This window comes from Sphaeramia orbicularis, unplaced genomic scaffold (genome assembly GCF_902148855.1).
Source record: "Sphaeramia orbicularis unplaced genomic scaffold, fSphaOr1.1, whole genome shotgun sequence".
Classification (NCBI taxonomy): domain Eukaryota; kingdom Metazoa; phylum Chordata; class Actinopteri; order Kurtiformes; family Apogonidae; genus Sphaeramia; species Sphaeramia orbicularis.
Window position 1 is genome coordinate 177,450 of NW_021941617.1, and position 23,170 is coordinate 200,619.

Genomic DNA, 23,170 nt, shown 5'->3' on the forward strand with positions numbered 1-23,170 from the left:
TAGATGTATAATTCTAATTTTGTTTGTAATACAGTATTTATGAGGTAATGTCCATGCTTTTGACCACTCAATTTTAGAGACAGCTGAATTCCATAATGCTTTACCTCTTGGGGAAATTTTCCTCTTTTCATGCCCTAAACCACAGGTGTCAAACATGCGTCCCGGGGCCAAAACCGGCCCGCCAATGGTTCCACAACCGGCCCACCAATGGTTCCACAACCGGACCGCCAATGGTTCCACAACCGGCCCGCCAATGGTTCCAAAACCAGCCCACCAATGGTTCCACAACCGGCCCGCCAGTGGTTCCAAAACCGGCCCACCAACGCTTCCCATCCAGCCCGCGAGATGAATTTGCAAAGTGCAAGTTAGGGCATCAAACTCAAAAATAATATCATAATAACCTATAAATAATGACAACACCATTTCTTCCCCCTTTGATTTAGTGCAAAAAACATTAAATTACGAGATGAGATGAATTTGTGAAATGCAAAAATAGATATTAAGAAATTAACAATCCTTTTAGTTCAGGTTCCACATTCAGACCAATTCAATCTCCAGTGGGTCAGACCAGTAAAATTCTATCATAATAATCTATAAATACTCATAACTCCACATTTTTCTCTTTGTAAATGTAAATATTTTTCATGTTTTTACACTAAAACAAAGTATAATTTCACCAAAAAATGTGAATTACCTGAACAAATGAACAACCTGAAATGTCTAAAGAAAATAAGTGCAATTTTAACAACATTCTGCCTGATACTAAATGTTTTGTGTGTTTGTAGATCCACTGTGATCTGTACATTATAATGAACATGTGTAAATGATAAACTGAGGCGGAATATTGTTAAAATTACACTGATGTTTTCAGTTTGTTCAAGTTATTCACATTGTTTGAAAGGACAGTTTGTAGATGGAAACATTTTCATTGTTTAATTTGACTTTTTTCACTGTAAAATATAGAGAAAAGTTTGGAGTTGACATTATTTCTATATTATTCTGTTATTATTTCACTGGTTCGGCCCACTGCAGATTAAATTAAGCTGAATGTGGAACTGAACTAAACTGAGTTTGACAGCCCTGGACAAAACTGAACTGAGACTGATGTGAGCGAGGGCCGCTGACGTCACTGGTCAGCTGACAGGTTTGTTTTGCTTGCTCGAGCTCGTCCTGATAAAAACAGAGCCAGAGGAAAAGGAAGCGACGACATCACAGCCAAAGAAGCAGGCTTTAGTTAGTCCTGTAGCAGTTAACTAGGCTTTAGTTAGTCCTCTACCAGTTCGACAACACCACCACGAACACCGGGGCTTTTTTGTTTTTTTACGGCATTTTTATCTGTCTTTTAAAACCGTATATTCCTTCTTTCCTCTGTGTTTTTTAATCTACTGCCAGCTGACTTTGACGCAATATCCTTCAGAAAAAACCTTCAAACAACGGAGGACATTTGGTAGGTGTTTTCTCTGCTTTTTTTTTTTTTTTTTTTTTTTTTTTACCCATTTACAGCTTTTCTTTCTGCTTATGTCTCTGTCTGGACCGTGTATAGGCCGTGTAATAGTCCCATATTAATGAGAGGCTACCGACGGTTAACAGTTGTACTAGCAGTTAATGAAGCTAACATGGGGTTTAACAGTGTCTAATGAGTACCGAAGAACCCAGACCAGATAAATGTCATTCTGTCTGAAAATAAAGCGGAAGTGTCCTCGTGTGTGTGGAAATGTTGGCTGCAGGCCTGTGTTTATTTGTGTCAAAGAAAACAAAGTGGTGTCGAAATGCAGAGCAAAGAAAAAAAAAGCTGCAGGATTGGGGGATGGGACAGTTTGAGGAGGAGAAGAGTTAAAAAAAGACTAACAGCAGCTTAATGATCGGTTTCTTTAGTTGCATCGCGTTGGCAGATGATAATGGTTTGGATGATGTTTGTGTGCATTCTAGCTTTGTCATGACTGTAGTGTCTTTGTTAGACTTTTACTTTATTTCTCTTATTTTCTCCACGTATTATAGATTTAGCAAGAAATTTAGGAAACTTTAAATGTATAGTTTTCATAATGTGACTGATTTTGCCGATAGTTTCTATTTCTTTTTAGTGTCAAACGTGTTTTATGTCGGTTTTTTTTTCCTCCTGTGACTAAGAATTACCGACTTCCGGTTTGAGCTCACCCAAACAGAGCACGTGAGGTACAGAAACACTGAGTCACGTGCTTTGAACACGGTTTTGTAGCGTGGATCAAGGTAACTTTAGACCAACTTTAGTGTTTTTGCATTTTAAAAAGTCACACTTAAACTGTGCCAGACTTAGTAAGACTAGTAAAAGTTGTTAAAAGCATTTAAAAGTTGAAATTAGTTTGTGGGTTTTAACGTCATGTAACATAATTGACCTGTTTGAAGTTTACCTCCATCATCTTGGCCGCCATGTTTGGATTCAAGATTCAGTAAGTTTATTGTCATATATACAGAAGTACTGAGCAATGAAACTCATACTTACAAGTTCCCTTCTCCAACTAATGTAAACAGTTAAACTAAAATGAATAAACTGTACAGTTAAGATAGTTTAAACCAGGGCTGTCAAACATGCGTCCCAGGGCCCAAATGCAACCCCCCCCCCCCCCCCCCCCCCCAAAAAAAAAAAAAAAAGGTTCCAGTCCGACCCCTGGGATGAATTTATAAAGTGTATAAATTCCACAGTCCAGGCTGTGGAACTCATTTTAGTGTGGGTTCACATCCAGACCAATCTGATCTACAGTCCAATAATAACAGCAGAAGAACCCACACAAAAGAATGACTGCAGATTTACTACTGGGTTTGATGGAAAAATAATAACATTACTTATGTCTATAAATAATATAAACTTCAAATTTTTGTCTTTGTTTTAGTGCAAAAAATCACATTAAATTCTGAAAATATGTCCATTTCCAAACTCCCCTGTATCAATAAAATGTGACTAACGCTGAACAAATTGACAACCTGAAATTAATATTAGAATTCAGTCCATTTAAACTCTTTTCTTCCTTTCCTCGGTGTTTAGTGTCTTTGTAGATTCTGATCCAGAATGCACATGGACTAATGAAGATGTGAGGGAAGAAGGTTGGGTAACAGTTATACTGATTTTACTGAAGAAATTTCAGTTATTTCAGGTTATTCACATCTTTTTTATTTGGATAGTTTATAAAAGTACGTATTTTCATATTTAATGTTTTTTTTTGCCCTCAACACAGACATAATTGTCAGTTGTCATTATTTATAGATTATTCTGTTATTACTCTGGTCTGGGGCCCCACTGCAGATCAAATCAGCTGAATGTGGAACCTGAAAGAACAGGAGTTTGAGAGCCCTGGTTTAAACTAAACTGAATGAAATAAAGGAAATAAAGTGTTACACTAAGCAAGGAAAAATTAATAGGTAAAATAAAGTGATGCGAGTGACTCTGCAAAAAATAAAGATGGATTGATTGTGTTAAGATATAAAATACTGTCACAGTGGTAAGACGTTGAGTGCAAATACAGAATAGAATAAAATCTTTATTTTGTCAGTGGGGGGTAAATATTATTACTGTTGTGGAAATATGCAAGGATAGGTACAGATATGAGTTGTAGTTTCAGTTGTTTTAAAGTTACTCAATGTTCATGCACATTAATATTCTGATTGTTCCCTATATTTCCAGATAAGTTGTTAACATAGCAATTATTCTAAAATGCTCATGTTTTTTCCCCTTAAACCTTTCAACCAGATGTTCCCCTCAGTCCACTCCTCCTTTTGTGAATCCCTCAGAGACCAAGAACCATTTTGTGGTATCTGACCTGTAGTAGTTTATTTAGTTTTTCTAAAGTATTTCTATAGTTTTAGTCAGAATCAGGTGTCAAACATTGTCTGGTTCAGGAGTACCTTGATTTCATCCAGTTCATCAAGACACAATTTAACAAAAATTATATTGTAAAAATTTGAATTTTTTTTTTTTTTTTTTTTTTTTTTTTGTACTTTGTACCTATAGCAAGGTTTTTAATATTGTTTAGAAAGCTGACTGTAGATGTTTAGACTTCCAGATAAATTACTGTTTGGCTCAAAATAGGAATCTCATAAAGAATCAGTGGTGCACAAGGTTAGGGTCTAAGCACATTCACTATGGAGCCTCTAAATGTCTAAATAAAAGTTAGGTATATCACTGAAACTGCAGAAGCTCCACTTACTTTTTAAAGCATATATATGAATGAAGTGGCTCAGAAAATATTGAACATTTTGGAAAAAAAAAAAAAAACATTTAAGCCACAGATGATGTTCTTGGTTTAGAGGGTGAAACACATCTGGACAGAGGTGAACTTTCGGATATTTGCTCATATCCATAAACCTACAGATGCCCTCTAATCATAATGTTTACCAGTCGTGTGTTCCGCTTTCCAATCAAAATGTGGATATTTCATTGGTGCATCGATCTTTGCTGTTACTCCAGCTGACTGTAACAAGGGCCATGTGTTGTAAACAGGGATGGAACCATATGAAAATTTTCATATCAGGGTTATTGTGACCAAAATTATCACAGTTATCATTATTATCGCGGTATTGTTGAAATTGTGCTCAAATGTTCAAAAAGTACTGATACACACACTGAAAGAATTTAACCAAGTTGTATTAAACAAACAAACACAAACAACAAGTAAATAATAGTCCCACTGTCCCTTCTGTTGCAGAAACATTCCAATATTAACCCTTAGTGGTCTGAGTCTATTTGGTCCGTTTTTCAGTCCTTTTGATTTTGCCTTTATATACTATATAAACAAATGTTTACTATACCATGTTTGGGATTTGTTTTTTCAGCACAACTTCATCTATATCATCTGTCTGTTATTTTATCACTTTAACCTACTATAAAAACATGAAAGGACAAAAAACACACAAAAAAAAATATGAAATCCGATTTGAAAAATGTATATACTTTATTACATAAATAACACACAGATGCTTAATGGACCCTTTTCAAAACTTTAAAAGTGAATATTGGTTCAATATTAGGTATAGAAAAAATAAAATTATACTAATAAAACTATACTCAAATATTGACATAAAAGTAGATCTGTACATAGGGGTTTTTTTCCCCTAAAAGTGGCGGTAATCAAACACGGTTATCATGAATTAGAAAATGAAATGGTAATACTACTGTCTGTAATTTTTACTGCCGTTTATCGTTATACCAGTAATTGTTGCATCCCTAGTTGTAAACATGGAGAACCCACATAAAAACCAGAATAATATTGGCATATCCTACATGTGGGAGACGCTCCATTTGATTAAAGCCTTATCAGAATATCCAACCGACATATGCTGTTCACCTGATACCTGTCAAACTCAGATTAATAGTGTAATAGTAGTGTGTGTGTGTGTGTGTGTCCGTGTGATACATGTACTCATTAGGCCTTTGTGAGTCAGTGGGTCTAAGCCTGAGCCCGGATCTGCATGTGCCGGTTCATGGTTGCATATCTGCTTAAATAAGTCATAAAGTGACTCAGGAAACCACAGGGAATATTCCAGTTGTGTTTACTGACTAATTCCAATATTATGACAGAACAGAAGTTAAAACACTGGCCTGTAGGTTAACTGCTTCCCTGTTATTGTGGTTTTCATTTGACTAGAGCCTGATGACTCAAAGGCCACTTGTTGCTCGATCTGGTCATGACAGATCGACAAAAACACGCACAGCTGTCCTGTTTTAGGCAAGAGAAGCATCCTGATTGAAATGCAATCATGAAACAATGCCACACATTTTTTCTGACATTACCATAAAAATACAACTCTCTGAAAGATAACATTCTTCATTTAGAAGCGTAATGTGATTACTTAATTCAACTGGATAACCTAACAGAGGTCACACATATGAAAAGTGTAGATTCACTCAAAGCTCCAGCTGACTTCTGTTGTTTTTAATTATATGGTCTGAGTCATTTTCACTATCGCTGTCCAGTTAGACAAATCAAACATGTTTTTACCCACCTAGTCTGTTGTCAGTTCAAAGTGCAGCGTGTCCTAGATGTTATCTGCCGGATGGTCTGGCCCAGTTACAGATAGCTTTAGCTCTGAATCATCAGTGAAGCATCCAACTGCAATGACCTGACGCTGAAGGAGGGAAAACCCACTGATGGAAAATGATATTAGATGCATTAAACATAAGCAGACACAAACCTTTTATAGGTTCGTATGGGTGCTTGAAATCCTTGAATTTCAGTGTTGTGTTTTCAAGGTCTGAAAGGGCTTGAATTTCAGTTTAAGTGCTTGAAAGTGCTTGCAATTCTAACTGTGATGTGATTTATTTATTTATTTAAATATTAACTCAAGCCAAAGCTACTTACACAGAGGTGATACATTTAGAAAAATACAACTTTATGTCAAAAAAAGAAACTTGCCGTGTGTCCTCAGGGTCGACTCCAGGTCCATTTTTATCTGAATCTCTGGCAGAATGTGCCTGAAGAACGCCAAGGTGGCTTCCCTTTTTATGGATAAACTTTCTTCTCATTTAATTTCTAAACTTTTTGCTTTTGTGAAACATAGTTTTAGATGTTTATAGTTTTTATAATACAGTGTACAGCATGGTGATAAAAAGTGAAAAAAGCCCAAAAAACATTGGGTTAGGGCTGCAACGATTAATCGTTTTAAATTGAAATCAGATTTTTTAAATTAGGAACGATTTTTAAAAAAAGGGAATTCATCAAATCCATTTCATCTCTCTCGTGCCTCTAGGCTACCGTAGGCTCCTCCTCTGGTCTACCGTAGGCTCCTCCTCTGGTCTACCGTAGGCTCCTCCTCTGGGCTACCATAGGCTCCTCCTCTGGGCTACCGTAGGCTCCTCCTGCAGGCTACCGTGGGCTCCTCCTGCAGTCTACCGGAGGCTCCTCCTGCAGGCTACCATAGTCCTACCTCCTGCAGGCTACCGTAGGCTCCTCCTCCGGGCTACCGTAGGCTCCGCCTCCAGGCGCCATAGGCTCCGCCTCCAGGCTACCATAGGCTCCCCCTGCGGACTAGGGTTAGGGTTACCGTAGGCTCCTCCTGCAGGCTACCATAGGCTCCCCCTGCGGGCTACCGTAGGCTCCTTCTCCAGGCTACCGTAGGCTCTGCCTCCAGGCTACCGTAGGCTCCTCCTCCTAACTGTGACAGCAGTCTTTGACAGAAGTCTGTGTAATGACCATGGACCTCAAATCTGTGATGGGTCCGTAGTAGTGACACCAGTGTAAGCCGTGGTTTCACGCATGGATCCCCCAGTTCAAATAGAAGTGCATGGGGATCACTCATCTTTTTTTATTTTTTATTTTTTCTCTTTGGGGATTCCTCATCTTACGTGGTCCGCGCACACATGAGTGATGCCTGTCACTGACTTACATTAGGTATCGCTCCTGTGGGCCAGTCACGTGACACCATCACAGATTTGAGGTCGGAGCACTGCCTTGTATTGTGGGCTGCTCACAAAAACCACATGCTGACTTCTGTTGTCTTTTTTAGTTTTACCCCAAAAATCAAAAATCGAGTTTTAAGAGGAAAAACTTGGGATTTTATTTCTGGCCAAAATTGTGCAACCTTATGCTGAGTATATGTATTCCTGTAGATATGTGTTTGACCCCAGTGATAAGGTGCTGTGCTGGAAAATCGGAAAATGACCCTTAAAAGTGCTTGAATTTGACCTTGAAAAAATGTATAATGGCTAAAGTTTCCTTAGGGGGTCAAATGAGTGTCCATTTTTGTAAAAAAAAAAAAAAACAGTTGTCCTAAAGTCATAGAAGTGTGTGTAAATAATGCTAATCCATTTGTGCACAGACTACTGATATTCTTTGACAGTGGAAGCTCTATTTTCATAAATATGGATTTGGAATAGCACGTGTATGTGAAAACTTTGCTGGTGGACGGACGTGACATTACCCATGATGCTCTGGTCAGTCCCAGTACTTTATTAGGAATAAACTTATAGACTTCCTATTGCTAATTGTGCTCTTCTTCATAAATGTTGGTATGTGGATCTAAAACAATCCCAGCTGACACAAAAACACTAAATGTGTCAGTGGACGGATGTGACATGGTTGTTGTGGATCCCATCATACTGATGCTCTGCAGCCATGTCAGCGTTTACACTAATGATCCCTGTGCAAAACTAGGAGCACTATTATTTATTGGATAGTTTAGCATCAGACTAAAGAGGAAAGAACAATATGGAATTATAGAAAACTGTTGATGTAAACAGTGCTGTGTGCCATTCTTCATGTATGTATTGGTGGAACAGAAGCAGGATGGATCAGCACCATACTCCAGATTGAACCTGTACAAATAAAACATGTGATATGGAGGAGAGAATCTGGGAAGAAAAACTGGGGAATCCAAAAGGAGAGAAGATTTGTTTTTCAGCTCAATTCAGTTCAAATAGAACTTGTCCACTTTGTGACATGAAATATAGCATTAATTGTGCTGAAATGGTTTCATTTTTGAGCTGAAAACATAGTTCATATGAGCATCACATGTTGAACAGAACTGAAATCCTGTACATTTACAGAACTGTCATTTACCAACACAGTTCCTTTGGGATTCACCTGAGATTGATTTAATATGAACAAAGACACAAATAAGACCTCTAAACACATTTGAGCCGGTAAGAACTCCGCGTTTAGAAGATTTCCAGTGTTCAAATGCGATGCAGTCGGCACACTTGTGACCACATGACAAAGTGGAAGTGATATCATTATTTTCCTCCAAATATCTGTTGATTACTGTGGAATGATGTGGTTACACAATAAGTGGATTTTGTAAACCTGGTTATGTTTGGACCAAAGAGCTGGACTCCATTCGTCCACATTTAACTCAGTAACTGTTTTATTGTGTCTGTTTTATCTGTGTGCGTCTGCTATCTCTGTGGTCAAACATTTATTGTTTTCAGGGTACTATGAGTAAATCCAGTTGATGTTTCCTTTATATATCCTAAATAAATAGAGCAGAGATGACAGCGTGGCAGTAAACGTGTCCCAACACCTTCACAGTCCTGTAGAACCAGATTTTATTATAAGAAATGTCCTCTGCTCCTCAGCTGACAAACCGCAAATGTTAATTTATCATGTACACCAGGGTTCTCAAACTCCTGTTCTTTCAGGTTCCACATTCAGTCTGATCTGATCTGCAGTGGACCGAACCAGTCAAATAAGAACAGAATAACTGATAAATAGTGACAACTGACAATTTATGTCTGTGTTTGAGTGCACAAAAACCCATTAAATTATGAAAATACTTACTTTTATAAACTATCCAAATAAAAAAGATGTGAATAACCGGGAAAACTGAAATTTCTTCAGAAAAATAAGTGCAGTTTTATCAATCTTCTGCCTCCACTTCTCATTAGTCCATGTGCATTTTGGATCAGATCTACAAAGACTCTAAACACTGAGGAACAGGAAGAAAAGAGTTCAAATTGGGCTGAATTTAATACAGACATTTCAGGTTGGGCACATTTGTTCAGGTTATTCATGTTTTATTGGTACAGGAGAGTTTGGAAATGGAAATATTTTCATAATTTAATGTTATTTTTGCACTAAAACAAAGACCAAAAAATTTGAAGTTGTTAATTCAAGATTTTTTGCTAAATTTAAGATTTTTTTTTTTGCTTAATTCAAGATGTTTTTTTTGGCTTAATGATTTTTTTTTTTTTTACTTAATTGAAGATTTTTTTTGCTTAATTCAACATATTTTCCTTAATTCAAGCTATTATTTTTTTTTGCTTAATTTAATTCAAGACTGTGGAATTTTTGCACTTTGCAAAAACATCCCACAGGCCAGACTGGAACCTTTGATGGGACACATTTGGCCCCCACCACGCATGTTTGACAGCCCTGATGTACAATATACACATACTTGTCGACTTCATTTGTGTTTTTTATCATACATTAACTCCATTTTAAGGTTCCTCCTCTTTCTGTTTTCTCATTGTGTTTGTTTGTGCCTGCTTTAGTTTTCCTGTCCTTTGTGTTTTCTTTGCATAAGGTGGTCGTCTTGACCTGCTCATCTGTGTGTTTTTCTGTCCAACAGAACAGAGAGTAGAAGATGTCCGACTGATCCGGGAGCAGCACCCCAACAAGATACCCGTAAGTTCTCATGAGAACCACACACATCACCCAAGTAGTATTGATGTCTTGTGGTTTAAAAAAAAAAATAAATAAATAAAAAGCCTGACGTGCAGAGCAGCATACAGGAAGAAAATATAATAACTATGTTTCCTGGTTGTGCTTTCATCTGTCTGCAAGGTATTTGTTTTTTTTTTCACTCATCATTTATTTGACTGGTATAGTTTCAGTTACACAATATGCAGCGAATGCATCGTATCTCGAACTTTTAGCCGTAGATAACAACTCTAATTAATTACTTTTAGTCTCCAAATGAGCATGGAGACTAAAAGTTAGGCTGTACAATTTGGTGAAAAAGTCATAATGTGAAAAATGTGTCATTTGCAGCTATTTAAGATGAGTCTATTTTCCTGGTTGTAAAGGAAAATATACAGATTACAGGGTTGGTATGGGTGCTTGAAATTCTTGAAAATGCATGAATATCATTCAAACATGTTTGTGTTTTCAAGGTCTGAAAATTGCTTGAATTTCAGTTTAACCCATAAAGGCTCAGTGCTACTTTTGTGTCAGTTCCCAAATTAATTTTTGTCTTCATTTAACCTTTCTTGAGTGATTTATCACCATTTATTGTAATATTCTCATCTTTATTTTGAGGGTTAGGGTTTTTTGTGTAAATCATGTATTTTCCTGTATTTAATTCAATAATTACTTGGGTAAGGGTGTGGGAGTACTATGTTGTACTTCATCCTGCTCCTTTTTGAATGTTTTTTTTTTTTTTACATTTAAAAAAATATTTCCTTGTGGTTTTTGGTTGTTTTTTTTTTTTTTTTTTTTAATATTTGAAAAAAACATCATGTAGATGTTCATAAAAGCTCAGGCAGAGTAAATTCTAAAGTTATCATATCAGAAACAGAGAAAACTGAAGAAAAATGTACTTTTCCTGTAACATCTGTCATTAACTGAACATAAACCCAGTGTGTCCATCCACTGGCATTGATCCAACTCCATGGGTTTGACTGGAGAATCAATGTTGGAGAAGATGATGGTGTTTCCACGGTAACTATGGAGTCTCTGAACGTCCAAATATGATCATATCTGATGACCATGAAAAGATGAAGAACAGTATTTTACACCAATTATTGACACGGATGGATAGGATTAGTGGATCAACTGGAATTAAACTGTTTATATCAGTAGATGGTTTAGGTCGCCAGTGGCTGCTTGGGTCTTTATGGGTTAAGTACTTGTAGGTGCTTGTAATTATAATGCTATGATGTGATTTATTTATGTATTTTTAATATTAACTCAAGCCAAAGCTACTTACAAAGAGGTGATACATTTAGAAAAATAAAACTTTATGTCAAAAATGAAAAGTAGCAGGTGTTCTCAGGTCGACTCCAGGTCCATTTTTATCTGAATCTTTGTCTCTTTAACTTCAGTGTTTCTGAAGAAGTGGCTTCCCGTTTTTTTTGGATAAAACTAGGTGTTCTCCTTTAATCTCCTTCTAAACTTTTTTTGCTGTTATGAAACATAATTTTAGATGTTTATCGCATAATACAATCAACATCTTTGTGATAAAAAGTAACAAAAAATAATCCTGAGTATAGGTATTCTTGTAAATATGTATTTTAGCGATAAGGAGCTGTGCTGGAAAAATGTGAAAATGAGCCTTAAAAGTGCTTGAATTTGACCTTGAAAAATATGTACGAACTCTGAGAGTACGGATCATTTCCACAGACTTGTTGACATGAATATTAAAGAAGCGTTAAAAAAACCTCCACTGAGCAGCGCTCTCTTTATGTGTTTGTCTCTGCTCAGTGTCACTGATTCTAAAATATCAGCAGATAACAGAGGGCATGTGTTTATTTATTTATTTACTTATTTTTGTGGCTCTTTGGCAGTCGTTTCTGCTGCCCTACACACTCTAGATACTCGTGTGCGCAAGCCTCACCACCTAAAAAGAGACTGATCTGTCATGTTTTTATTATAGCTGTCGACAACAAACTGATGACATGCAAACAGAGAATAGGTGCATGTTTGTTTTTTGTGTTTTTTTGTTTTTTTTTATTGAATTAAATTGGAGGCTTTTGTCATCATGCAGTGTAATTGCACTGATTGACAATGAGGTTATTAATAGATGAATAGAAGAACCATGCAGGTCCAAATAAAACCAGTGCAGAGACTAACAGTAAACATCCTTAAAGCAGGGTACAGACTTTTTTTTTTTTTTTTTTTAAATGTATTTATTTATTTATTTATTTTGAACATACAAAGGAACAAAATAAAACAAAACAAAGCAAAATAAGACAAAAACAAAATAACATTTAAATGAACAGAATCTATCTTCAAGTACATACAAGTCTGAATTTTGCAAGAAATGGAGTAGGAAGAATATAAATTTATTTAATCCTACCCTATCAAGTATTTTTACACCTTTATCACTAACTTAATACAAGAATCAAGCAATACAATTTTCCTAATTTTAGCATTCAACCACAACTAATACATAATACAGTCATTGAATTATATACAACAATATGATCCTGGCAGTACAGTCATACAAACAGACTCAACAATTCAACCATTTTCTCTAATAATTACAGCAGATTTATCAATACAACATTATCCATAAACAAACAGCCCTTATTGTCATTATTAAATACTGGACCTTACAAGAATCAATTCTTTGTCTTTTTTTTTTAACTGAATTACCTTTGATATTTGTTTTATCTCCACACACAATTTAAGATTTAACTTAACTTAAAGATAATCGCACTGTTTTTGTCCCGATTATCCCTTTTCCAGATCAAGGAGGAAAACACCAGATTCTTTTGTCTTTATCAGATTCTCCTGTGGTCTGAGGTCTGTTCAGAGTGAATATGTCCCAGTAATTGGCTTCGAAACGGGTTGGGGCCGGCAGTCGTAAATATTAAAGTTGTTCAATATTTACGACCAGAAATCTTTGTGCGTGTGTGGGGAAAGTCGACGGCTCCTGAGTCATGACTGTGAATTGTGACTTGGAGCGGAATGTAGCCAATCAAGAAGTGAGCTGACTGAGGAACAAGGAAGCAGCTGTAAAAGTCCGTCCAAAAAATCAATGACGGAATATTTTCGGTTAACGCAACTGTTGTGGGTGGGGTTTGTAACAGATAAAAAAATCTCTTCAGGTTTAGAAAATCCTTTTGTGCGTACCCCGTTTAACACAGGTTGTACGACTAGCAATGAAAACTAGACCAACAAGTACAAACAGCAACTGAAACAATAGTGACTGGGAATTCAAAACAATGATGCATCTGTGTCCGAAGCTTTAGTATTAAAAACTTAATTATTATTTTTATTACTGAACATAACCTGTGTGTTGTTCCTGGTGTACAGTTTTCCTTTATTACACCCCCTCTGCTGACTCTTTAATGAGTGCGACCATTTCTTTAAAGTCAGCTGTTTGCTGGCTCTTAGCGACTGTAAATAACACACACACACCTCATGTTTCAGCTGCTGCTTTGACCAGTTTCCAGTATCGAGTATCGCAGCAGCCCTCCATCTGCTGCCACATGGAATTCCTCTTCTTAAATGTGTCCGTCTTTATGCGTGTGCGTCCTGTGCACTCTCCTGGGTCTGTAAACTGCCGTGTTATGGTTAAGTGTGGAGTTGGAGGCAGATGCTGAAGTGTAACTCTGAGTGGTCTGTGGGCGGAGACCAAGACGACATGACAGGCTGATTATAGGCCTAACCCTAACCCCTAACCCTGGGGTCACAGCGCTGCTGCAGCATCTCCTAACCCTAACTCCAGCTCCAACCCCATGAGAGCGCCACTACAACACCTTTCCAAGTAACTGCACAAAATAGGATTTCGCAGTGAAATGTTTTTAATCAGGGTCATTGTTACAGAACACAACCTGTGAATAGGGATGTAACGATATGGAAATTTCATATCACGGTTATTGTGACCAAAATTATCACAGCTATCATTATTATCATGGTGTTGTTGAAATTGTGCTGAAAATGTTCCAAAAGTACTAATACACACGCTGAAAGAGTTTAACCAAGTTGTATTTTGAAAAAAAACAACAAAAAAAACAAATAAAATAATAGTCCCAATGTCCCTTCTGTGTCAGAAACATTCAAATATTAACCCTTACTGGTCTGAGCCTATTTTGTCCGTTTTTCAGTGGATTTTGCCTTTATATACTATATAAACAAATGTTTACTATACCCATGTTTGGGATCTGTTTTTTCAGCACAACTTCATCTATATCATCTGTCTATTATTTTTTCACTTTAACCTACTATAAAAACACAAAAGGACAAAAAACACACTCAAAAAAAATAAAATCCAATTTGAAAAATGTATATAATTTATTGCATAAATAACACACAGATGCTTAACAAACCTTTTCAAAGACTTTAAAAGTGAATATTGGTTCTAAATATTAGGGATAGAAAATTAAAATTGTAATAGATTAAAACTATTCTCAAATATTTGACATAAAAGCAGATCTTTACATAGGGTTTTTTCCCCTAAAAATGCAGTAATCAAACACGGTTATCATGATAATTAGAATTTAAACAGTAATACTAACTGTCTGCAATTTTACCACGGTTTATCGTTATACCGGTAATCATTACATCCCTACCTGTGAACACAAAAGAGGATTTGAACAGCCATGGGGTGTCTCATTAAAGATGGTGTCAGAGTGTATTTTGGGACAAGGTGGCAGAAGTTTGCATGTTCTTGACAACAGTAGAAGCACAAATACTCAAACACTACGTTCACACTGCAGGTTTGTTGGGTTTCATACGCACCAGTGGCTTCTCTGCTTTTATGTGCTCATGTTAATTTTCAGTTCATTAAGTTGAATCAGTCTGCTTGTTGAAAAGATGTATATTGATACAAAATCAAATGCATTCAGACTAAATTACCGCGTACATACAGGAGTAGGAAGTACAGATATTGGGCTAAAATGTAGAGTAAAAGGAAAAAACAGTAGTCGCTTTTCCATCCGACATCTGTGCAAAACTTTACCAATATATTTACTAAATGTTGAAAAAAACACAAGTGCATAATGTGGGTTTTTCCATTAAATCACAAATGCGATGATTTTTGTATTTATTATTACGAGATGACATGAAAATTTATTCCATAAACATGATGACGAACGTAAATATGGTGTTGATTTACAGATATATTCATTATTATTATATATTATCCCTCTATCTCTTAATAAATTCTAAACTGATGTGGTTTCCTGGTGTGTCCACACATACACACACGCTTCTTCTTCTCTTGTTTTAATGTCCGTCAACATTCGTTTTTTAAATTCACCTGACTCTAGTTGCGAAAAAAGGTCTTTCCATTGCAGTTTTGCATGATATACCATTTGCGCTACACCCAAAAAACCACCACTAGTCAGCGCAAAAACTTTTAATCGAAAAATTAGACTTTTGGCAAAATTGTCATTTTTCCATCAGGTAAATTTTTATGCGCAAGTTATATTTGCGCAATTTGAGGGTCAATGGAAAAGAGACTAGTGTCTGCAAGATAGAAACTCAAAGTGCAGAATTCGCAGTAATTCAAAGTAGGCATTTGTGGTTTGTTTCTTCCCTCTATAACTATTACTAAGGACTCTTTTTTTTTTTTTTTTTAGATTTCTCATACTGGATTTTCTCTTTTCAAAAATCTGTTCTTTGCAAATTCTCTAATTCTCTGGAACAACGGTGCTAAATTGGACAGGGTTAAAATGATTGATCTGAGTTTATCCAAGTGTTCCAGGTCTGTAACTCTGTGGAACTTCATGTCATACATGTACATTGATGTTTGTTTAGGAAAGTTGAAGTTCAAAGTCTTCACATGTGACATATTGTTAGAACATGTGCTAATTTGAGCTGTAACGTGTTCTTTGTGTAAAGCATGAACGCTTGAAGAGAAAATCCACTGTGAATGTTTGATGCTCTCAGTAGAAGATCAGCAAAACACATGCAAAGTGAAATGTAGTCAGTGTGTAGACCACAGGTGTCAAACATGTGGCCCAGGGGCCAAAACCAGCCCGCCAAAGGGTCAAATCTGGTCTGGGAATGAATTTATGAAATGCAAAAATTACACTGAAGACATGAACAATCAAGGATATTCAAATCATTTTAGGTCAATTCGATCTAAAGTGGGTCAGACCAGGAAAATACTACTACAATAACCTATAAATAATGAAAACTGCAAATTTTACTCTTTGTTTTAGTTTCAAAAAAGGAAAATTACACAAAAATATTTACATTTACAGACTAGCCCTTTACAAAAAATGATTAACCAGAACAAATATGAAAAACCTGCAATGTCTTAAGAGTAGTATGTGGAATTGTACCAATATTGTCTGTTATTAAATGTTTTGTGTATTTGTAAATCCACTTTGAGCTGTAAGTTGTAATGTACATGTATAAATTATAAATTAAAGTCTAATATTGTTAAAATTGCATGTATTTATTAAAAAAAAAAAAAAAAAAAAAAATTCAGGTTCATATTAGATGATGTTATGTTCAAGTACAGTTCATAGATGTAAACATTTTCATGATGGAATTTGATTTTTTTTTTTTTTTTTGTCAAAAACTTTGGAGAAAACTTTGGAGTTGACATTATTTATCATTTCTTATTTTATTATTTGTGTTGTGACTTAATTTGGGGAAGATAAAGTATAAGTAATTTGTATTTGTTATAATTTCATGATGCGTATGCAACTGCAGTTAATTTATTTCTGAGTAAAAGCTAGATTTCATTTGTGATTTATGTTACTTAGTGGAGTTAAAATAGCAATAGTGAATGTTTGCATTAAGATAACTATGTTTCCTATGAGGCTTAGCATTACTCATGAAGCTTAAGAATTTTCACGGAAGTAAGTTGATATATGCCATGAGTTGTGAAAGTTGCATGTGTTTTAAGTCGCCGCAGTAAAAAGGAATGTGTCTTTTTAAACCCAGAGTTAGGGGTGTATAATGGCAAAAATCTGGTGATACGATACAAATCACAATACTTGGTTCACAACACGATATATCGTGATATATCATGATTAGGGGTGTGTATCGGCAAGAATCTGGCGATGCAATACAATTCACGATACTAGGTTCATGACACAAAGCAAAGTGATCACAATACCTCCTGGAGGAGGTAAAAATGAGCCTCCATAATATCTGCATTTGAATAAATCCCTGAAAATATTGATACAGTGCTTTATAACATCGCTGCAGTATTGTGAAATAAATTATCGCGATATATTGCAGTACCGATATTTTCTTACACCCCTACCTAGAGTCTCTCTTTGTTATTTTTGGATGTAATTTGGATAATTACAATAATTTCTATTATTTCACTGGTCCGGCCCACTTTAGGTTATATTAGGCTGAACGTGGAACTGAACTAACATGAGTTGGACTTCCCTGCTGTCGATGAAGTGACGCTACAAGCTTCAGTGTCTGAACTTGCAAAGTGTTGAATGTTGTAAACTACAGTAATATTCTGTCCAGTGAACAGACTGATACCTAATCTGTACCTGAGCTTCCAGGACCACAGGCTGGCTTCTTCTGTTACCTGTCATCTGATATGTGTGTTCTTCATCTGTCTTATTGATCTCAGACACTTTTAAAAAACAGGACAGAAAGTACAGTGTGTGTGTGTGTGTGTGTGTGATATTCCAATTGCATCAGCGATGACTGTGTGTTTCCTGCAGGTCATCATCGAGAGGTATAAAGGAGAAAAACAGCTCCCTATCCTGGACAAGACCAAGTTCCTGGTGCCGGACCACGTCAACATGAGTGAACTCATCAAGATTATCAGGTAGACCTCACACCCATTCTACAACTGTGTCCAAACTGAAAGGCTTAGTGATGAATCAGCTTCATTTTTATTAGCTTTTGTGTCCAGTCTGATTGGCTCTGGTCCGCATCAGGTTCCAAAGAACAAGACGTAACAGTAAAGATAGAGGTTACAGTTTCATTTCAAAGATGATGTGTAGGGAAAACATCTGAGCTGATGAAAATAAAGAGAAAGACTTTTCACTTATCAGTTTAGTGCAGGGACGTCAAACCATTGTGGTCTCAAGTGGACCAGACTAGTGAGATAACAGTGGAAAAAATACAGTTACATGATGAAAATGTTTACATCTGCAAAGTCTCCTTTAAAAATATGAACAACATGAACAACCTGAACAGATGTCTTAAAAAAAAAAAAAAAAGTGTACTTTTAACACTATTCTGCCTCAGCTTTGCACATGTGCATTCCAGCTGACTCTTTTAAACCATAGACTGTATGTATAGAGGGATGCAGTGCTCTCTGTCTCCTCCTGGTGGCTGTCTGCAGTATCTGGCATAAAAGACATTAGATCAGGGTTGTCAAACTCCTGTTCTTTCAGGTTCCACATTCAGCCTGATTTGATCTGCAGTGGACTGAACCAGTAAAATAATAACAGAATAACCTATAAATAATGACAACTGACAATTATGTCTGTGTTTTAGTTAACCCCCCCCCACAAAATTATGAAAATATTTACTTTTATAAACTATCCAAACAAAAAAGATGTGAATAACCTGAAAAAAACCCTGAAATTTCTTCAGATAAATCAGTGTAATTTTCTCAGTCTTCTTCCTCCACTTCTCATTAGTCCATGTGCATTCTGGATCAGATCTACAAAGACACTAAACACTGAGGAACAGGAAGAAAAGAGTTCAAACTGGACTGAATTTAATACAGACATTTCAGGTTGGGCACATTTGTTCAGGTTAATCACATTTTATTGGTACAGGAGAGTTTGGAAATGGAAATATTTTCATAATTTAATGTTATATTTTGTACTAAAACAAAGATAAAATTTTGAAGTGTCATTATTTATAGACATGATGTAAAATTTCACATCAAACTGAGAAGAAAATAGTCATTATTTATTGTAGGTTTTTATACTATTATTTGACTGTAGATCATGTTGGTCTGTATGTGGAACTGTAACTAAAATGAGTTCCACAGCCTGGACTGTGGAATTTTTGCACTTTGCAAACTCATCCCACGGGCCACATTGGAACCTTTGGTGGGCTGCATTTGGGCCCGGGACGTATGTTGGAGACCTGTGTTATAGATGAAAACCCACTGCACATTCAGTCATTATTTCCCCAGAGGTGATTCATGACTTGGTAAAGTTCATGTGACTGATTTATTTTCAGATCATCGTCATTAAGATGAGTTTGGCCTGAGAGAAATATTTGACGCCAAGGATCTATCAAACCAGTGTTTTTGGATCTTGGGGTCAGGACCCCACATGGGGTCGTCTGAAATTTCTAGTAATTGATTAAAAAAAAAAAAAAACAACTTACTAATAAAAAATCTGTGTTGAGATGACAGAGCCAATCCCAATCCATAAAAGACAAACTGAAACTGAAGCACTGTGGTTCTGTTTCTGTGTGGTTCTGTTTCTGTGTCAAATGTTCATTGTGGTCAGTTTCAGATGCTGCAGCTCTTTCATAATTCATGGTTTCAGTTCTTGTTTGTTCAATATTCATTGTTCTTGTAAATCCCAGCTGGACTGACTGGACAGATCCTGAGCCTTTAATCTACACCTGGATTTACTGCCTCTGTCCACAATAATAGACGTTGTATAGACTAAATGTCCACAATAACAGACATTATACAGACTAAATGTCCACAATAACAGACATTATACAGACTAAATGTCCACAATAACAGACATTATACAGACTAAATGTCCACAATAACAGACATTATACAGACTAAATGTCCACAATAATAGACGTTGTATAGACTAAATGTCCACAATAATAGACATTCTATAGACTAAACGTCTACAATAATAGACATTCTATAGACTAAACGTCCACAATAATAGACATTCTATAGACTAAATGTCCACAATAATAGACGTTGTATAGACTAAATGTCCACAATAATAGACATTGTATAGACTAAATGTCCACAATAATAGACATTGTATAGACTAAATGTCCACAATAATAGACATTCTATAGACTAAATGTCCACAATAATAGACGTTGTATAGACTAAATGTCCACAATAATAGACATTGTATAGACTAAATGTCCACTAACATTAACCTGGATTTGCAACATAGTAGTGATGTCCCAATCTAGATTTTGAAAAAATGTTTAAACCCCTGATTTAAACAAACTGTCAGAAACCAGTCCTGTAGCAGACAAGGCTTTGATTATTGTCTGTTTTTTGCTCCTCCTCTTCCTCCTCCTCCTCCTCTTCCTCCTCCTCTTCCTTCTCCTCCTCCTCCTCCTCTTCCTCCTCCTCTTCCTCCTCCTCCTCCTCCTCTTTCTTCTCCTCCTCCTCCCCTCTTCCTCCTCCTACTCTTTCTCCTCCTCCTTCTCCTCCTCACTCTTCTGTTTCTCCTCTCTCATCAGGAGGCGTCTCCAGCTGAATTCTAACCAGGCGTTCTTCCTGCTCGTCAATGGCCACTCCATGGTGTCGGTGTCGGCGGCCATTTCTGAGGTGTACGAGCGGGAGCGGGACCAGGATGGCTTCCTCTACATGGTCTACGCCTCCCAGGAGACCTTTGGCGCCGCCGCCAGCAGTGCCGCCGCCAGCGCTCAGTGAAACCGCCTTCCTCTTCACTTCACACCTACCCCCGCGATTGGACAATAGTAGTTTAAAGCCCCGCCCCCTTCCACGCTCCCAAAAGAGCAGAGTTTAAAGTAGAGAAAATTCCCCATGAAATATGTGACTGTGACTCGGGCCGACAGAGTCTTTTTTTCGTGTCTGTCTTCTCCGGTGACTCGGGCCGACAGAGTCTTTTTTTCATGTCTGTCTTCTCCGGTGACTCGGGCCGACAGAGTCTTTTTTTCGTGTCTGTCTTCTCCGGTGACTCGCGGCTGCTTCTTTTTCAGTGTTGTGCTTTCACGTCTCCTAGGCCGCATTTACGTTCACGTTTGTACGTTTCACGTAGCGGTATGAAGTTAAAACGGTGTAGCTTCACTGCTTGTCTATATACGCATTAGCCAATGAACAAAAGCCAACTTTAATTCAGAGGTTTTTCGGAGATGCGGCGCCTTTTGGTAAAGCTTTGAACGGAGGTTTTTTTTTTTCCGGTACGTTCTGGGGGTAAAACCGGACTCGTCTCGTCACATTCCCCTCATGGTCCCTTCGGTGTTTAGATTTTTTTTTTTTTTTTTTTTTTTAATCCTCCCTGCCTTGTAGCCTAAAGCATCTTCACTGTAACGAAAAAAACAAACAAACAAAAAAAAACAAACAGATGTTTGCTTTTGAAACAGATGATTGTAGTTTGCATTAATGCCTTTGGTGTGACGACGGAGTTATGGCTTTGAGTGCGAAGAGCGTAACCGAGTGGACTTTGGACACACTACAAAAGGGGCGTGGCCTGATTGCATGTGTGGACGGATCACAGAGGATGGTGGTCTCTTTGTAAAATGCTGATATATGGGATAGGGGGAGGGGGAGGGGGAGGGGGAGACATGGTGTTTGCCTAAAATACCGTTGTTTTCCTCTTATTTCTTTTTGTCAAGATGAAGCAAAGTTTTTAATAAGGGGAGAGGGATTGGGTGTGGTGGCCCAGAGGTGCAACAGCCCCCCCAAAATTTTCCACTATAAGAAAAAAAAGAGAACGGCCCAAAAAATTATCCAGTATAAGAAAAAAAAAAAATCCACCTTTTCAATTAAGGGGGCGCTGTTTACCCGAAAGCTCTCTTGCTTTAAAATTAAGGCCACCACAAAAAATAAAAGCATAGGCTGAAAATTTTTAAGGCCTTCAGCTAATGTGGCTAATGTTAACAAAGTAACCCATCAGAAGTGGAGTTCGGTGTGCTAAAAATGAAGTTATTCTAAAAATAATATATATAGTGGATAATCTTTTGGGCTGTTCTCTTTTTTTCTTACAGTGGATAATTTTTTGGGCTGTTCTCTTTTTTTCTTATACTGGATAATTTTTTGGGCTGTTCTCTTTTTTTCTTACAGTGGATAATTTTTTGGGCTGTTCTCTTTTTTTCTTATACTGGATCATTTTTTGGGCTGTTTTTTTTTCTTATAGTGGATAATGTTTTGGGCTGTTGTCTTTTTTTGTTATAGTGGATAATTTTTTGGGCTGTTGCACCTTTTAGCTACTGTAATTTGGGGTTGGGGGGGGGGGGTAGAAAGTGCATGAAGAACCGAACCAAGCATCATGTCCTACCTTTGGTGTTGTCGGCCTGGTCACTGTGGGAAACAGAACCGAACAGAACAGCCCGGTGGGTTCCGAAGGGCTGCACACGTTCCATTTCCAACATCCTCTTCATCTGTACATGGGCCTTTCTTTCTTTACCTTTCCTCCCTCCCTTCTTTCTCACGCTCTCACTTTCATCTAAATACATTTAGCTGCTTTTATCACAGTATTTTATCAGTTAGGTTCTTTTTTTTATTTGGTGAGTTTTTTTTATTATTCCATTGTACATGTTGTTAACTCTCGCTGTCCACCGTATGTAAAGTTCAAAGGTGAATTGTTTTTGTTCTAACTCATGGACGCCACTGTGTCTTTGTTACAGAGGGGCGGAGCTTGTGTCTGTGTTTTGTGCCCGCCCCCCCCTCTGTTTCACATACACGTCAGCATAACAGCAATATCACACAGCCTCCTCATGTATTTATGTTAGAATTTTGTAAACAATAAAAGGAGAAAAAAAGAAGCTCGTTGTGATTTTGTTTTTTGTTGGTTTGTTGTTCCTTCAGAAATACAGCTGTGGGAGAAAAAGGGTCACCTTCCTCAAAATGGGAGCATCATTTTTATTAATTAATTTATTTTTTATTAGTACTTTAATTTGAGAAAAGTGTCACCTTCTTCCTCAAAATGGGACATTTTCCATTTTTAATTAATTAATTAAATTAATTAATTATGAATTAATTTATTAATTTATTTTTGCTATATTAAATTGAGAAAAGTGTCTTTTTCCTCAAAATGGGGCATTTTTTAATTTATATTTATTTTTTTAAGACTTTAAATTATACATTTTCATAAAGTCATTTTTGAGGGGGGGGGTCATCTGCGCCCCCTGGTGATCAAACAAAAGACTATAGTATGTGTTCAAAAAAGTAAATTTTAAACAATTTTTTT

At 36.8% G+C, this 23,170-nt stretch overlaps 1 protein-coding gene across 1 annotated transcript; it reads left to right on the plus strand.

The window, feature by feature from the left end:
* Positions 1 to 207: 207 nt before the first annotated feature.
* Positions 208 to 21,292, plus strand: LOC115416516 (microtubule-associated proteins 1A/1B light chain 3B-like). The gene is made up of 5 exons (XM_030130299.1): positions 208 to 279; positions 1,258 to 1,447; positions 10,033 to 10,088; positions 17,777 to 17,883; positions 20,478 to 21,292. The coding sequence occupies exons 1-5, from the start codon at positions 208 to 210 to the stop codon at positions 20,668 to 20,670; spliced, it is 618 nt and encodes a 205-aa protein (XP_029986159.1). The 3' UTR covers positions 20,671 to 21,292.
* Positions 21,293 to 23,170: the final 1,878 nt, after the last annotated feature.

Coding starts and splice junctions, on each gene's coding strand:
- LOC115416516 (XM_030130299.1), top strand. CDS start 208: ATGGTTCCACAACCGGACCGCCAATGGTTCCACAACCGGCCCGCCAAT. Junction 1,448..10,032: donor CAAACAACGGAGGACATTTG/GTAGGTGTTTTC, acceptor TCTGTCCAACAG/AACAGAGAGTAGAAGATGTC. Junction 17,884..20,477: donor GAACTCATCAAGATTATCAG/GTAGACCTCACA, acceptor CTCTCTCATCAG/GAGGCGTCTCCAGCTGAATT.